The 17,462-nt window shown below is 37.3% G+C and overlaps 2 protein-coding genes across 3 annotated transcripts; both read right to left on the minus strand.

The window, feature by feature from the left end:
• Positions 1-209: 209 nt before the first annotated feature.
• LOC308705412 (uncharacterized protein) lies at positions 210-7,640 on the minus strand. 2 transcript variants are annotated; one of them, XM_081390427.1, is made up of 6 exons: positions 7,318-7,640; positions 6,942-7,167; positions 4,629-4,958; positions 4,349-4,504; positions 2,089-2,192; positions 210-725 (listed from the first exon to the last, which is right to left on the minus strand). In XM_081390427.1, the coding sequence occupies exons 2-6, from the start codon at positions 6,997-6,999 to the stop codon at positions 663-665; spliced, it is 711 nt and encodes a 236-aa protein (XP_081246553.1). In that variant the 5' UTR covers positions 7,000-7,167; positions 7,318-7,640; the 3' UTR covers positions 210-662. The 2 variants fall into 2 exon arrangements, with proteins under 2 accessions (XP_081246553.1, XP_081246554.1); XM_081390428.1 differs by having other exon boundaries at positions 6,942-7,335.
• LOC308705411 (uncharacterized protein) lies at positions 7,223-14,883 on the minus strand. The gene is made up of 5 exons (XM_081390426.1): positions 14,728-14,883; positions 14,101-14,421; positions 13,917-13,976; positions 13,157-13,273; positions 7,223-7,744 (listed from the first exon to the last, which is right to left on the minus strand). The coding sequence occupies exons 1-5, from the start codon at positions 14,783-14,785 to the stop codon at positions 7,404-7,406; spliced, it is 897 nt and encodes a 298-aa protein (XP_081246552.1). The 5' UTR covers positions 14,786-14,883; the 3' UTR covers positions 7,223-7,403.
• Between the last annotated feature and the right edge of the window lie 2,579 nt (positions 14,884-17,462).

The raw sequence follows: 17,462 nt of genomic DNA on the forward strand, positions 1-17,462 counted from the left end.
TGATTTCTTAACCTGTTTTATTTGTTTGGTCAACAGAAGTGCACGCAATTGCGTCACGTTGAAAACAAGGTCGAAGGAAACCAGATGCACTGCACTTTCCATTTCCTGCCATTGACCCGTCAATACCACCAGAGTTTCCACCCTGAAACTCGACGTCTACCTCCCTCTCCTTTCTTTCTCGCACGTAATGACACCAGTATCACAGTCAATGGTTTTCACACACTTTTATTTGAAATGGCAAAAGAAACCACAGTATGAAAGTGTCAGAATCAAATCTTAGAAACATTTCTAAGAAGGCTGAGAGGCGTAGCTGACACCTGTACAGCATAAAACTTCTCACGGTTAGACACAGTGTCTACTAATATATACATGTTTGAATTGCATCAGTTTGGGCATGAACGTATCAAAGTAGTTTTCCATGTCAGTTTGCAACATCTTTTTCAGAGAATCGAAAAGACAAAGAACTACAAAACAATCTATCAGTGGAGCTGCTACTAACAGAGAGATTCACATCTGATACCGCGATCAAGAGCTCAAAGGGTTTCCACTGTATCTGAAGATTAAAACAGTTTCTGCTATATTTACAAAGACATTCTCACGAAAGGAAGAAAAATGCAAAATACAGTCCAATGAACATCACGTTTGTCTTTCCTTTCTGGTGGTCACTTGTCTTCTTCTGCACCCCTCTGTAGATCAAAGTAAGACCAGTAAACTGGTACTTGATACTGTAAAGAGAGAAAGAACATGAAACAAACATTATTGTCATTTGAAATATGGATGGAATGGTTTCGTCAGAACCCTGTAGAATTTAAAGAGCTGTTAAAAGAGCAGATTTGGCACAGAACGAGGCTCAGATGCACACGAGTGAGATCTCGCCGCACGCTCTCAGAGAACTCAGTGGAATTGCAGATATTGCTCAGAGATTGTACATTATGACATCATACAGTAATGTGAGAAGCAAAACAATCCTGAGTAAAAGCATCTTTTCATTGTTTCTAATTCAAGAGATAAACATGTTTTAAGATCTAGCTGGATACCAGTATCTGTACATCAAAGATATTGAATTTATTGTGCTCTGTATTGCAGTGCGTTATTGTTGATTTGGGTCAAGTGTCCTTTTTAGGGGGGATGTTTAGAATTGCAATTGTCTGTGTGCATATTACCCGAATTACCTACTGCATTTGCCAAAATTATGCATTACACAGAACACACTCCCAGATGATGTTTCAATATTTCTTTACGGGTTGAATCATTGTTGAATTGTGTTTCGATTTTGCCATTCGAATTAACACTAATATTGCGACATTGTTTCAATGTCTTTTAAACATATGTGAATGAATTTCAGACATTATTTCAGACATTGTAAGCGCTGAAAGTCAGTCAAGTGCCGACTGGGACTGTGTGGGATCTGTCTCCCACAATGTGACAGGTGAACTAACCCAAACAGCAACATAGTGTCGGCCCAGATCCGGCCCGCATCCGGTACACATGGATTTCACACGGCCCAGATGCGGCCCGGATCTGAGCCGACACTATGTTGCTGTCTGGGAGATACATAACAAGACGCTGAAGAGGGAAGAGATTGGAATAAAATAAATTGGAAAAAAATGCATAATAACCCTATTTATTTGATGAGACGTTAATCATCTAAATAAAGACCTTACAAAATTTTAATTTCCTAATAAAAAATAAATAAATAATCTGCTTTGAAACAATGTCCATTGTGAATAAAATGAACTTTAGTAGACATGATTGCAGCATCATAAGGTCATGTGACACCAATGTACATGTAGCATGCTGAAGATTGACTGTAGTCCTGTGTTTTTACAAAATAATACACAGTACATACTTTGCAGTATTTAGTACGCTAGTAATTCATTCCGAACAGAGCCAAAGACCTACATATTCTCATGACAATTCACTACTTTTTTTCACCTTGTATAGTTGTTTTTTTATTTCAGTAATGTTTAGGCTTTATAGATAACTTACAGTAGGTTATGGTTGTATGTTTTTACATGACTCAGCATATACAATTATGCCATCTTGCATGTATTATTACGATTTCTCATGAGGCCGGATCTCACTTACCCATTGTAGGGATCCTCGAGAGGAGCCTGTGCTGCCGTCCTCCTCTTCCATGTGCTCATGCTCCTCGCCCTCACTGTGTGCCGTCTGGCGAATCACCACTCGCTCTGAGGGAAGATATCCTGAATTAGTTTTTCTATTTCGAATTTTACATTTTCAGTTTAAACTTAGTTAAAGTTTTAGTAATTTTGTGGTATGTTTTTGTCATTTCTTTTACGGTAGTAAGTGTGGGGTTTTTGTGTGTGTGTTTTTTTTTTTCAGGTTTAATTTAAAGGGATAATTCGCTCAATACCCAATAGGAATAGCTTTTTTAGTACATCAAGTTAAACTAAATGAAAATTAGCAAATTTGCTGTGGAAACTAACTGAAATAAAATGTAAAATAAAGTTTTTTATATATCTTTATTAACAATTGTTCGTGGTTTTAGTTTTAGTTAACTATAATAACCATGTTTCACACTCAAATTAGCTTTTTATGATTATACATTTTTTGATCTATATTATTTATGTGTTTGTGCAGGTCTAGCTTAATTCCAGACAGATCTAATCTCCATTACTGATTTTTTTTTCTTTTTTTTTTCTTTTTTATAAATCAGAAGTAATAAGTAACAGATATACCATACAAACTTCCCCAAATAAGTAATGCTCTTTTTTCATTTTTTATTTATTTACTGACACATATGACTATAAACTTCTCCTTTCCAAATTGGTCACTTAAGTCTATGCAGAGGATACGACAAAAGCAAGCAATGTTACCCAACAATAAATACACTGTTCCCATTATAAATCTGTCTATACTGCAAGTAGCATTGCATATATACATAGGGTGTTAAAGTCGTTGCATGCAAACATTGTCCATGGTGACAAAAAACTGTCTACAAAAAAAAAACTATGCCAAACCCAGCACAACTGAGAGAGAGTCGCTCCCAATTCTATTACTAATGCAACTATTGATACTTGAGTTAAGTGGTTCTGCTTCAGGAACCGGGTTTTACATTGGATCTTGTAGAAAAATAAACAGAAATGTCCTTATAATCAAATATGTTAATGTTAATATTAATTATATTAATATGATCTGCACAGGCCCAGTGATATAAAAATGAATAATATGACACTGGCTGAATAGGAAAATTGTACCAATACTAGTTTGTAAATGCATAAACATTCAAAGTGTGTTCTGTCAGCCAAACACATGGAACAAACACTAATGCTAAATATTGAAATAATAGTATCCATATAACCAAATGATAGAATTGAGTATGATTATTATTATTATTATTATTATTTTGTTGCTTTCAACATTATTTCCCTTGCTGTTTGGGGGTTGCAACTTACCATTTGAGAACAATGTAACATTTATTTTTATATAAATATATATATTTTTTTTTTAACAAAATAAAAATTCATATTTTTATAGTAGTATACTTATAAATAATTTTTAGAAGTAATGTTCATAGAAATATTTTTTTACTTCAACTGTTACTTTTTAAAGTAATGTTAGTGTGTGTTTGAATAAGCTCAACAGTTGCTCTTCCTGTGCGGAGGGGCCGCACCGTTACAAACTCTGATAAGCTTTGACACAAAAGACCTGCTCACACAGCAACTTTCTGACATAGGCCACATTATTTTTCATATTACATGCACTTGCATCATACACTGCTCAGTTAGTCAGTAAGAGTGTCCGGATTTTTGCATGACAGCGTGCTGTTGTTTAGTCAGCTGAAGAAAATGTCCAATCCTTCCTTTAAATTAATAATATATTGACACTGGTTGTGAGTTCAGTAGTGGACTGAGTATAAGTGGTGTCAAAAAACTATTAATGAACATTTAATATCTCAGCTTTGCAGGAAAAACAAAAGTACAGTCAATACAGCAGACGATAAAGGAATGCAGCGCACATGCCTTCAACATACATACAAACACGCCAGTACACTTCAAAAAATCTTCAGTGAGTTCTATAAAGAACCTGATGGTTCATGACTCTGAACCCTTTATGCCAAAAGGAGAAATGTCTTAATTGATTGCATTTTACTTTAATGTTTATTTAAGGGTTATTTTCATTTCTTCTAGTGAAGAAAGTAAATGTAATCAAAGTAATTACATTTTTTTTTTATTAAAGCTAAATTCACAAAATGATCCCATAATGAACCTCCTCTAAACGTTTCGAAATATGAAGCGCCTGACTGGTTCCTTCAAGGTTCTACTGTATATAGAGCCTTTTCTTCCAAGAGTGTAATGAGTCTCAGTATTAAAATGAAGTGTACCTGATTTTTTACAGGAGTTCCTCATCTTGCATAGACTGAAGGTCAAGCAGAGGGTCACCAGGACGATGGCAGCGGCCAGGGACAGCGGCAGGATGGGAGGTGATGCTGCTGTGGATGTAAGCTCTGTAGTCCGGGTTGTTTGAGACGAGGGAGGAACTTCAACAGAAGAAATAGACTGAATTAGATCAAATATTTTATGAGTTTAATAATGGTGGTCTTCTAGTCTTTTAACTGTATCGGAATGTGTAGAAAAAATAATATTGTGATGGTAAAATCTTACCAGTTGTTGTATTTTGTCGTTGTCTGACCCTGACCGATAGATCTGTTCCAGTTCCATTCACCTCAATCAGGGTTGGAATGACTTGAGTCACTTCACAAACATATCGACCTGTATGATTTTTAAGTATGTTTGTGAGGTGGAGAGTTGAACAGTTCTGTGTTTGATTCTCTTTTACTCCTGAAAGTTTGGTCTCGTTGATGTTCCAAGCAACTTTAACTCTATTCTCATGTGTTTTCCTCCAGCAGCAGCTGATATGAGCAGAATCTCCCTCGTTCACAATGATGTTAGATGGGCTCTGATTCACAGTCAGCTCCTCACTTGAATCTGTGACTGAGAAACAACAGCAAACGAGAAATACATGAATGTTTATGGCTGTGGTTCTTGATGTTGTATCTTTAGGGACTTCTCCATTACTCAGACTTAAATCTGTTAGCAATAAATCATTTTAACCTTATAAAACAGGAACTATAAAAATGTGTAACTTCTTATCTAAAAATATACAAAATAAATAAATAAATAAAAATTAAATAGATTTTTTTCCAGGATACAATCCTGTCCGTTATGTAGAATTTTATTTTGCTAAATTGAATTTGAAGACCAGTGGAAACATGTCTTTAATTAGACAAATTCTTTTTTTAAAAAGATGATAATGGTGTAAAGCCACTGATAAAAAAAAGTGGAAAAGAGAAAAGAACATATACAACATATACAATATTTTTATTTTAATTAATGTCTTAAATAATGTGTGATAGTAATGAAACAACTAAGTAAAAGTCTCTTACTCGTCCAATGCTTTTGCGAACATTGTGTGTGGTAAAGTTTTACATTTTGCTAAAGTTTTAGCATAAGTACCATTATACCATGCTATATAGATGATAATATATGACACATAATTACTTTATGTAAGTGATTCATCAATAAACATAAAACAAACCCATACAACTCATTTCGATTTCGGTCTAAATATATCAGCTCATATCTGCCATATTTTCCAACATGTTATCATTGCTCATTTTTTCTGGTTAAATGAATACATGATGTTAGCTAATTATTCATGATTTGTATTATCTTAGAACTGTACATTTCTACAATATGGACATTTCTTTGACACAGTCACATGATAACAGATTACTCTTAATTGTAAGGTATGTAACTGATTATTTGTAATCTGGATTACGTAATCAGATTCTTAAAATTAAATACTTGTAATTAGATTATATTACATTTTAAAATACTCATAATCAGAATTCAGTTACTTTTTTATTGATTATATTATTACTTAATATTCACAAAATGGCAATAAATCATTCAGAATTCTTCTTTTTTGTTTTGTTTTGTTTTGTTTTGTTTTGCACACAGACCGGCCATTAGTCAAGTGACTATAATTACATTGAACATTTTTCATTTAATGTTTTTATGATTTAATTAGATGTTTTACTTTATGAACCCCCTTCTATTCCTTCCCAAACCCTGGCGTACTGTAATGTTTAATGTGCTTCATTTGGTTGATAACAAAAATGGAATAAATTTTATTTCTCTTTGTATTTTTTTATCAATATGGTACAAGATTATTCCATTCAAATCAATGTTATGAAACACGTATCAAAAGTAATATAAAAGTAATCAAAAACTAGTCCGATTATATTACCCAAAATGCATACCCAAAATGCATAATGTAATGGATTATGTTTCTAACTACAATTATAATGTAGTTTGTATTCAGTAATGGACTACAATTTGTAAGTAATCTACCCAGCACTGACTGTAACGTAGAAACATGCATTTTCTGTAAAGCTGCTTTGAAACGACACTTTGTGAAGTTATACTTGATACAAATACATGTGAATTGAAATATCTAAACATGGACTGCTTATTGTTTATAACGCCTGCAAATGTTACTGAGCGACTAAGTAAGTTTTAAAAATGTCTTACTGCAATTTAAATGTATAAATATTCCTCCTTCATCACGCCTATACAGCTCTACCCCTTAAAAAGTACATTTAAAATCAACATAAAAAATATGCAAGTCAATTTGTAAATATCAAAGGCATATATATCAGATAAAAAGTTCAATACAATTCAGATGATTCTACACAGAGCTACAATGTGACATAAATAAATGATAAATAAGTGTTTATGAAATAAAACGTGCAATATGCCACAAAATAATGTCTCCAGCTGAATGCAGGAAGGCAGCATTATCTCACAGCTCTACACACATTTGATTAACTTTATTTTGCACAAAAGTCGAATAGTATCCTTGAAAGTCTGTGCTGGTTTTCCATTCAGGAAGGTGTTTTGAGCGGCACTTACCTCTGAAACAAAGGCATGACATGAGGAACCCACACAGGAGTCTGGAGGAACACTTCATCTCTGAGCATCTGCTGAGAAGCTGAACTTTGCTTTACTCCCACATCATAACCGTTCACACGTATGAGATACTCAAGCTTTCAGATTTTCACTGAACACCTCCTCCCCCCAAAAGACCACGCATCTCATTTTTGTCAAACCACAACACTGATCTCACACTCGTTCTCCCCTGGACACACAACCATATACACAACCCCACAAAAAACACAGAAAGATTCATGCATGAAGTTGAAAAATACATTTTTTTTATATATAGGCTATATTTCAAATCAGTTTCGATAAAATCTACTGTCAGAATTCAGTCACAGTCATTACAAACCATTAGAAGTCAGCAAACAAGCTATGATACAGGAAGTGACATCATAGACCTGAACAACACACCCATATCTCCATTTCCTGTCTTTCTCACAGAGCTGAAACAATGCCATCTACCACAGAAACGGTCACATCTTCAACATCAGCCATTAGATTAGTCTTTTCTGAGGTGTCCAGAACAGAAACGGTCTTGTTTTCATTGCCATGCATTGCAGATAAACCTTGCTCAACGTCCACAACTACAACTACAACAGTCTCTTTTTCTTCATTCTTTTCTTCTTCTGTTGCAGCAGCAGTGACTTCAGGTTTCTCCTCAGGTTTCTCTTCAGGTTTCTCTGAGTTGTCCCTCCCTTTCTCCTGTTCAGAAAGTTCAGTTTGATTTATCTGTGTCTCTCCGGCCTTCAGGTCTTCATCCAGTCCTTCTTCTGATTCTACAGATTTGGATTGAAATATGAATACACATATGAAAATCAGTAAGAACTCAGCAACATCTAAGGATATAAACTTACTTTAACTACTTTAGCTGTGGAACCAAACCTATTATTTAAATGTGCTTACCACACTAACAATATGTCATAACAAAGAACAAAAGAAGTGCATTGGTGCTCATGCATGAAAACAAACGGTCTGAGATGTTGTAAGATACTGACTATATTCAAATGAACCCAGTGACCACAAGTTCATACATCACCGCTGCGGCTTTAAAATCTGAATATTATGTCAAGGGTTTAGTGGTCTTAACAAAAGTAAAAAACAAAATAACACTTGGCTGGCTATGCGGTAGAAAGGTGGGAAAAAAAAATATATTGGTGCCACCTGACAAGAGAAAACAGAGAAAGGGCTGTTGTCTTTTCTCTTTTGCCAATAGGAAAAGTTCAACACCCATAATGCACTAGGCATGTGGCCATCCAAGGCCACGCCAAAGACTATAGAAAAACCCAAGATGCGTCAGTCGTATTGTTTTGAATGGGGAAAAACGTAACGCTCAATGTGGCAGAATAAGTCCCACCTTCTAAATAAGAGCCAATCGTAGGTTGATAAAGTCATCGTGTCTCTGCAGCTGCTGTTTTATGTCATGATTCGAGAGTTTAGAAACAAAATTTATGAGTCAGTTGTTGTCAGATTTCATTGGTGATTTTAAACATGGTATTTAATCGTAAGCTTGGCGAACAGTTTTCGAGAATTTGATGTTTCCCCATTCAAAGAGATAGCAGCTGCACTTGCATGCCCGAGAGGCGTTTCAAAGATGGCCGCTGAGTGAAATGACTTGTCTTAAAGGGACTTTGGCCACGCCCAGTCTAGTATGGATATGCTTGACCAGAGTCAAATACTGCCTAGCTTTAGTAGGAAATACTTCTTAGCCAACTTTTAATCATAATGGTGTCGACTTGAATTGTTCATGGGTGCAAAAATAAAAGAGTAAGGGCGCTAATATAGTCAATGCGAGCAACCCGAGCAAGCGACGCGAGCGATGCGCTCTCTTTCATAGTCAAAACAGTGGATGCAAGCAGACGCAAGCATCACGGGCGATGCATGAAATGCAATACACCGCTCATGCAACAGGGGGTAGTAGAGGCATAGCTCTGAACGCACGTCTATTTCGCTTCAAATGCTCGCTTTCACTTTGGACGCGCGAATGGATTCAAAATGTTCAAGCTTCGAACTAGACGCGATAGACGCGAATTTGACGCACTATTCGCGTTTTGGACGCAGCTTAATAACAGGCTCCGATGTCAAGATTGAAATGCTGGAACGTGTGTGTGTGTGTGTGTGTGTGTGTCAGAGAGAGAGAGAGGCACGAGTACACGAGATGTATGCGCATAAGCTCGCATATTTTTTTCTCTTCATCCGCCATTGTATTCAAACCTTCTTCTGTAAACATAATATACTTGAATTAATGTACAATACTTGCAATGTCGCCCCTGCCGACAACGCATAGTATTGCGTGCATCGGCGCGTCGCGTATCAAAAACTAGGACGACACGTTTGGCTACGCATCGACGCATAATGACAGCCGAAGCGTAGCAACGCGTAGCCTTGTGGACGCGTATGCGTGCCGATGCACTGACTATGTAACGACCCTAAGGGCCCTATCTTGCACCCAGCGCAATTGACTTTGTACACCGACGCATGCATCATTCCTATTTTGCACCCGACGCACAGTGGACTTTTCCCTCAACAGACGCACATCGGTAAATTAGGGAATGAAGGGGGGCTCCCGGGGGGGGTTCAGCGAAGAGAGGAGGCGTGTTCCAGCACAAACGTTCCCTGGTGCTATTTTGCAGTTTCACAAAACAAATCCGCCACAGACCAGGAAAAACCTAGTCTAAAGTCAGTGGCACGTTCAGATGCTTTAAGGGCGAATGCTTGGCCATAATGTAGCGTGTGCACAACACGCATACACTTTGCTTCTCTACTCTACAAAGACGCAGCAGTTGCCATTTTTGCAAACCATACATAATTACAAGGAAAAATATTCCACATGAGGGAAATCATTATGGTGTCCATGAAGATGTGAAAAAATAGGCATAAATCTAGCTTACACATTTACCCAAATTATTATATGCCTGTTTAACCAAAGCTAATTTGGGTGGGTTTCTCCCATCCCCAATGTCACTTCTCTGTGTTTTACGGCCCTGACGAGAACGTCGGTCTCCTCGGCTCGGCTGTGAACCGCTCCTGGCGCGCGCCTGGCAAATCCTCCGTTATAATAGCAATCCGCCATGGAACAACAGATTGGTTACGGTTTTGGTTATGCCCAAACCACACCTATGAGTAATGTAGCTACTTCAGACCAACCCATTTTAGATTTGCGTCGAGCACAAGAGTCATTTATCCCGCCAGTATAATAGCAACAGCTACTATCGAGATCCGCCCACAAAGTTACTTGCGTTTCGCGTTTGATAGTCCATTTCAGATCGCTAAAATAGGGCCCTAAATGTTTAGCAGGAATGAGATACTGTATTTTTGGTTTCCAGTGAAGGATCCAGAGTGTTGTACACAGTGGATAAAGGACACAGTGTTTAAGGTCAAACGGGGGAAAAAATGGAACGAAACTGCCATTCCATCAGTTAATTTGGAAGAAGAGGAACAGGGAGCACCTTCTGCTCAACCTCCAGAAGTAAAACACCATAGTGTGTACAGGTAATAAGCTGTTGCCGTAGTGCTCTATTATTACCATAATTCTGTTTAAAGAGTAGAAAAAGTACGATACAATTTTCAGTGATAAACCTACTCTTACAATAAATGTTCTGTTAATAACCCTCTGCCGATCAGACTGTCCGTGGGTGGGGATACAAAAATGCAGAAGTACAATCTGAAGTTTTTACGAAAGCCCTGGAGCTCTCAATACACAGCAGAATTATGTATTTTGGAGGACTTTTGCTGATGAATAAACAGGAATTTTATTTACATATATATAACCCTGGACCACAAAACCAGCCACATGGGTCAATTTTCTGAAATTGAGATTTATACATCATATGAAAGCTGAATAAATAAGCTTTCCGTCAATGTATGGTTTGTTAGGATAGGAACATATTTGGCTGAGATAAGACTATTTGAAAATCTGGAATTTGAGGGTGCAAAAATCGAAACATTGAGAAAATCACCTTTAGAGTTGTCTATATTTATGTTAGCGATTGTGCTGCATTCACTCACAGAAATAAATGTTTTATATATTTAAGGTAGGAAATTTACCAAATATTTACATGGAACATGATTTTTACTTAATATCCTTATCATTTTTGGCATAAAAGAAAAATTGATAACTTTGACCGATACAATGTATTGTTGGCTATTGCCACAAATATACCCGTGCGACATGTGACTGGTTTTGTGATCCAGGGTCACATATCATTATTATAACAAACTGTTAATACAAAACAGGTTAAAAATAGCAATTCTATTTGCTTGCCATAAGCAGAGTCACTGTCATGCGGTGTAAAAGATTGATTTTGCTTATTTTTAAAGGGGGGGGGGGGGGTGAAATGCTCATTTTCACTCAATCTCCTGTTAATCTTGAGTACCTATAGAGTAATATTGCATCCTTCATATCTCCAAAAAGTCTTTTGTTTTATTATATTTTTAATTGAAAGATTGGCTGTACCGAGTCTTTCCGGAAAAAAACGAGGGGCTGGGGGCGGGCCGTGTGGGCGAAGCTTAACGTTAGCTGTGCTAACCCGCCTAGCTAACAACACACAGAAACATTTGTTCAACAGTTTTACTCAACGTTCCAACGCACGGCCGCGAACCTTTATCATTGTGACTGCTCGATCCTTAAAGGAATACTCCACCGTCTTTTCATATTAAACTATGTTATTCCCTTAACTAAGACGAGTTGATACATACCTCTCTCGTCTCAGTGCGTGCACTCAATCGCTCTGGCGCGCGGCGAAACTTTGTTCACTCAGTTCATTCAATACGGGCCAAGCAGAGAAGCTACTAAACACCTCCACGGTTTCCCTATTTAAACACAGTTACTCGCGTAGTGTAACTCGACCTAGGACGGTGACACAAAACAAAACGTTGCGCTTTTCTAAGCGTGTAAAATGGATAACTATATTGTATGGCGGAATACCATAGCAAGTGCTTATGAGCACTTCGACTTGGCGGAGTAATATCTTCACTCGTGAAAAATCCTCTCACCGGCCCCCGCTCCCTCTGGTGAAGATATTACTCCGCCAAGACGAAGTGCTTACAAGCCCTTGCTATGGTATTCCGCCATACAATATAGTTATCCATTTTACACGCTTAGAAAAGTGCAACGTTTTGTTTTGTGTCACCGTCCTAGGTCGAGTTACACTACGCGAGTAACTGTGTTTAAATAGGGAAACCGTGGAGGTGTTTGGTAGCTTCTCTGCTTGGCCCGTATTGAATGAACTGAGTGAACAAAGTTTCGCCGCGCGCCAGAGCGATTGAGTGCACGCACTGAGACGAGAGAGGTATGTATCAACTCGTCTTAGTTAAGGGAATAACATAGTTTAATATGAAAAGACGGTGGAGTATTCCTTTAAGCATTAGACGATCTGCAAATCCGTCGATCTTTGTTTATAAAACAATCATCGTCGAAATGCAGGGAACAACAGTCTTACACAACTCCGTTTATGCTCAGGAAAACAAACTCCATCCACGGGTCCCTTAACGCTGGGTTCTTTGGGAATCTGTGCAGGGTTGTCTTGCCCTGGCAACCAAAAACACACTTCTTTGGTGACATTGACTTCCCAAAAGCCGGGCAGGGCGCTTTGATGGCGAACTGCTTTCACTCTCTTGCTCTGTTTTACGTGTGCGCGCGCGCCAGCGATCTTACCGGAGAAGTGCCCTTAGGACCCATATAAGGAAATACTCGAAAAAAACTTTCCGAAACTTGTGACAAACCGGAAGGACTTTGGACTTTTGGACTTGTTCCAAAAATACTCCTTCAAACGTACAACTTAGTTTTTGAAACTTTGTCCATGTTTAGCATGGGAATCCAACTCTTTACCAGTGTAAAAAACTCAGTAGGCCCTATGCATGAAATAGCATTTCACCCCCCCTTTAATGTTAGTTTTTAAATGTAATCAGATAATTTATTTTTTATCTTTTGTCCATTATTCTTGCATCATCTGGGAATATTTTTATCCTTGAAACTGTAGATAATACATTTTACAATTCTGGGATTTTATCTTTTTTTTTATCTAAATCTAAATGTTAAGCATATAGTCTATTTCCAGTTTTGAAATACATATCTGACTCAAATCAAATGTTTCAATGTTGTGATTCTTCATCTCTGGTTTGTTTGGTTAAAGGCTAAACAAACAACTAAACTACATTGTGAATTTTGTGCTGATATGTTGAACAGTTACCTGGTTTTGACACTGTTGCTTGTTTGACGTCCCTGTTCAGGTAAAAGAACGCCATCAGCAGACAGATGAAGGGCAGACTTCTGAATATGTATATTATCACAATATCACGTGAACTACCTGTGAGAAACAATTGATCTTTTTAACAGAGGATCGTTTGAGGGAATTCTACAAAACTACAACTACATAAGAAAAGTTAGTAAACCTGAAAAAAAATTAATAAAAAAAAATCTTCAATAAATAAGTCAGTTTTTTTCCTTATTCATATTTTTGTAAACATATACATAATAAAATAACTGTATATTTATAATTTATGTCTAACATATTTTTTTTAATCAGTATTCATGTAACATCTTACCCTTTATTCTGATAGGATCCAAAATTAGTTATCATCTTTTGGATTTATTTCCAAAATCATTCTTCAGTTATAAAATATTAATAATGATAATTAATTCTGACACTTGACATTTAACCTTCTAAGTTAAGAATTTATTATAAATGTAAAAAATATTATTCATTTATTATTTATTTTCTTTATAGACTGAGACAACACCGTTTACAATTGTATTTAGCATCGTCCATTTGTGATTCGAGAGACCAAAACGCATCTTAATACCAGGTGTACTCAGAACCAGAGAGTGACAGGAGACCATAGAGACGAAACCAGATCACCCATGTGATCCATGACTCAACACATCCAGACAACACTTGCTGTACCACAGAAAAATAATTGTGTTTTTGCACGCTGTAAGTAGCTACTCACTGGCTGATGGGGTTGTGGTTGTAAACTCTATAATCCAGGTTGTTTGAGGCGAGGGAGGATCTTCAACAGAAGAAATAGACTGAATTAGATCAACTATTGAATGAGTTTAATAATGGTGGTCTTCTAGTGTTTTAACTGTATTGGAATGTGTAGAAAAAATAATATTGTGATGGTAAAATCTTACCAGTCTGTAGTTGTCTGACCCTGACCGATAGATCTGTTCCAGTTCCATTCACCTCAATCAGGGTTGGAATGACTTGAGTCACTTCACAAACATATCGACCTGTATGATTTTTAAGTATGTTTGTGAGGTGGAGAGTTGAACAGTTCTGTGTTTGATTCTCTTTTACTCCTGAAAGTTTGGTCTCGTTGATGTTCCAAGCAACTTTAACTCTATTCTCGTGTGTTTTCCTCCAGCAGCAGCTGATATGAGCAGAATCTCCCTCGTTCACAATGATGTTAGATGGGCTCTGATTCACAGTCAGCTCCTCACTTGAACCTGTGACTAAAACAAGCCATTAACATTTGAATTCTATCTCGCATTTAGCAGACACCTTTATCCAAAGAAGCTGACAAATGGGGAAATATTTATGTGTTCGGACAATCTTTGTCAATATACTGTACATTTGATGTAGAAAACATTTGCGCTGTACAGGGACATCTAGAGAAGCATATAATGAGATGTGTCCGCATCTCCAAATGTCCTTAACCCCAAGATAACAAAAATAAGACACAAGTATTTGAATAACTAGTATTCGTAACAAGTAGATGAGAGTATTGAGCAGGTGTTTAGGCTGGATGAGGCTCTTACCTTTGAAGCAAATGCAGGAAAACATGAGACCACAGATGAGAGGGCAGGAAAACTTCATTTCTAAGCATTTGATCACAAATGCAAACTACCAAAAGCGCTGACACACCCGCTCACATTAAAACACACCGACAGTCATAACTTCCTGGACTTGTATCTGTGTGCCCCAAGAAGAGACCCCCCCCCCCTTCTATCTTCTGGTTAATCTGCAGTAACTAGATCATTGTTGTAACATTTACCAACGACATTTTTTAATTGTTCTCAATATTCTCAAAATGGACCTAACTTAACCTAATACTCCCAATTCCTATTGCTGTGTAACTCAATATGTGCTAGTTTGACAAAATAATAACAAAAAAAAAATTTTGACAAAAAAAAATAAAATGTTATTATATTCTCCAAAAAGTCTTTTGTTTTATTATATTTTTAAAAGAAAGATGGCTGTACCGAGTCTTTCCGGAAAAAAACGAGCGGCTGGGGGCGGGCCGTGTGGGCGAAGCTTAGCTGTGTTAACGCGCCGAGCTAACAACACACAGAGATATTTGTTCAACAGTTTTACTCAACGTTCCAACGCACGACCGCGAACCTTTATCATTGTGACTGCTCGATCCTTAAGCATTAGATGATCTGCAAATCCATCGATCTGAGCTTTGTTTATAAAACAATCATCGTCGAAATGCAGGGAACAACAGTCTTACACAACTCCGTTTATGACTCCGTTTATGCTCAGGAAAAACAAACTCCATCCACGGGTCCCTTAACGCTGGGTTCTTTGGGAATCTGTGCAGGGTTGTCTTGCCCTGGCAACCAAAAACACTTTGGTGACATTGACTTCCCAAAAGCCGGGCAGGGCGCTTTGATGGCGAACTGCTTTCACTCTCTTGCTCTGCTTTACGAGTGCGCGCGCGCCCGCGATCTTATCGGAGAAGTGCCCTTAGGACCCATATAAGGAAATTCCGCTCTATCTTACGTAAGACAGAGCCATACTCGAAAAAAACTTTCCGAAACTTGTGACAAACCGGAAGAATACTCCTTCAAACGTACAACTTAGTTTTTGAAACTTTGTCCATGTTTAGCATGGGAATCCAACTCTTTACCGGTGTAAAAAACTCAGTATGCATGAAATAGCATTTCACCCCCCCTTTAAATATAAAATTTTCATCAGGATGAAATACAAATAACATCAACATGTTATAATTCATTTTTTTTTTTTTTTTTATGTTCATTCTGATGTTGATGAAATCTCTAAACCCATCCTTTCTGAGAGCCAACTCTGCTCTGATTGGTCAGATGGTTCAGTCAGTTATGATTGGTCTACTCTGCTCTGATTGGTTTTAACAAATACATCTGAGTCCTCATCCTTTGGAAGTGCATGTAAAGTGGATTCACTTCCACAGCTCAGAAAACAGTGTCTTTTCGACATCATTCGTCCACAACACGAACCAAACTCTTCCAGGCGTCATCAGCTACAACTACTTTGTTTGAGGGCCTACTTTGTTTGATACTTTTGTTGTTCGCCGGCAGCCAGTGAACAGCATAAGCTGGCATTATGCAAAATTGTTACAAACCTACATAAGTTCAAACAGGAAGTAAAACTGGAATTACTAAAGACTAATTTCAGGCAGTTCAGAATTGATTATTCCTTTTTCATTCACAGACAGCTATATTAGTCACTATATGAAAGGCAAAAAGCAAGAAGCACCTTAATGTTGACCTTTTCAATGACTTTCGAACATCTAAATGCATGCTGGGCATTTCATTAAAGACATTCTGTTCTCCTGTCTCTTTGCTAACATTCTCCTGCTGACTTTGCGTGTTAATTAAGTGAGCTGCTGTGGTTGGCTTGAGCCCTCAGCGCTGCTGTCTTCTCTGATGCACCTGTGATGCAGAATGATTGATTTCCGCTGGTTTGACCACTGCTGTACTTCTTAAAAGAAACAGCAGATGCAATGATGTCCTGAATGATACGAGCTAGCCATTAGCCACTGAGATATGTGGACAATTAAAGCTGCAGTCAGCATTTAAACAACTTCTTCTACAAATCAAATCTGTACATCAGCTTTACACATTTGTGCATGTATTGAATGCATTCCAATATTTTTTCCTCAAACTGACATACCTCAAAATCTTCAAGATCTGAGCTCATAATGAACTTGACAAAATATTCGCAAATCATTTTAAAGATGGACTACACCTAAGCTTCATCTATTTGATCTCACAGGGCATCTTCTCTCAAGAGTATATTGGCAGGAAGTGGTTATAACAACATCTTGGTAAACAGGACATCCATTATGGCCTAAGAAGAGAAAAGGGTCCACAGTGAGTGAACATCAGAGCTGGGTGGGCTTGTGGTTATCTGTTAGATGTCTTTTAAAATGTTTCAAACTAGCCTGTTAAAGCTTTGTGTCATTGTTTTCTCTTGGTTTTACGTTAGGTTGATTTTCTGTGTTGTTTGCTTTTTCTGTTATTAGGTCAGATTAAGTATGTTGAAATTCTCCCATGAAGTTATATTGTTTTTTTCCCCATTTATAAATAAATATAATTTGGTTAAAAATTTAACTCTTGTTCTTGAAGTGCATTTAGGAACTCTTTTTTCCTCAACTGGTTGTATGGAGAGATGTATGATTTTACACACCTGTACCCTGGGCATTAACATGTGTGAAGGTTAATTTTATTTCCTTCATGTCAAATGTGTTTATGCAGATGGATCATATCGCACAGTAGGTCAGGAACAGGAA

This window comes from Scardinius erythrophthalmus (genome assembly GCF_964197995.2).
Source record: "Scardinius erythrophthalmus genome assembly, chromosome: 17".
In the NCBI taxonomy this organism is placed as follows: Eukaryota; Metazoa; Chordata; class Actinopteri; order Cypriniformes; family Leuciscidae; genus Scardinius; species Scardinius erythrophthalmus.

Excerpts from the sequence above, each read along its gene's own strand:
- LOC308705412 (XM_081390427.1), bottom strand. The coding sequence starts at position 6,999 with ATGAAGTGTTCCTCCAGACTCCTGTGTGGGTTCCTCATGTCATGCCTT. Across the intron at positions 4,505-4,628 it reads ACGACAAAATACAACAACTG|TTCCTCCCTCGTCTCAAACA; the intron begins GTAAGATTTTAC and ends CTTCTGTTGAAG. Across the intron at positions 2,193-4,348 it reads GAACTCCTGTAAAAAATCAG|AGCGAGTGGTGATTCGCCAG; the intron begins GTACACTTCATT and ends ATCTTCCCTCAG.
- LOC308705411 (XM_081390426.1), bottom strand. The coding sequence starts at position 14,785 with ATGAAGTTTTCCTGCCCTCTCATCTGTGGTCTCATGTTTTCCTGCATT. Across the intron at positions 13,977-14,100 it reads GGTCAGACAACTACAGACTG|ATCCTCCCTCGCCTCAAACA; the intron begins GTAAGATTTTAC and ends CTTCTGTTGAAG. Across the intron at positions 13,274-13,916 it reads AACCACAACCCCATCAGCCA|GTAGTTCACGTGATATTGTG; the intron begins GTGAGTAGCTAC and ends TGTTTCTCACAG.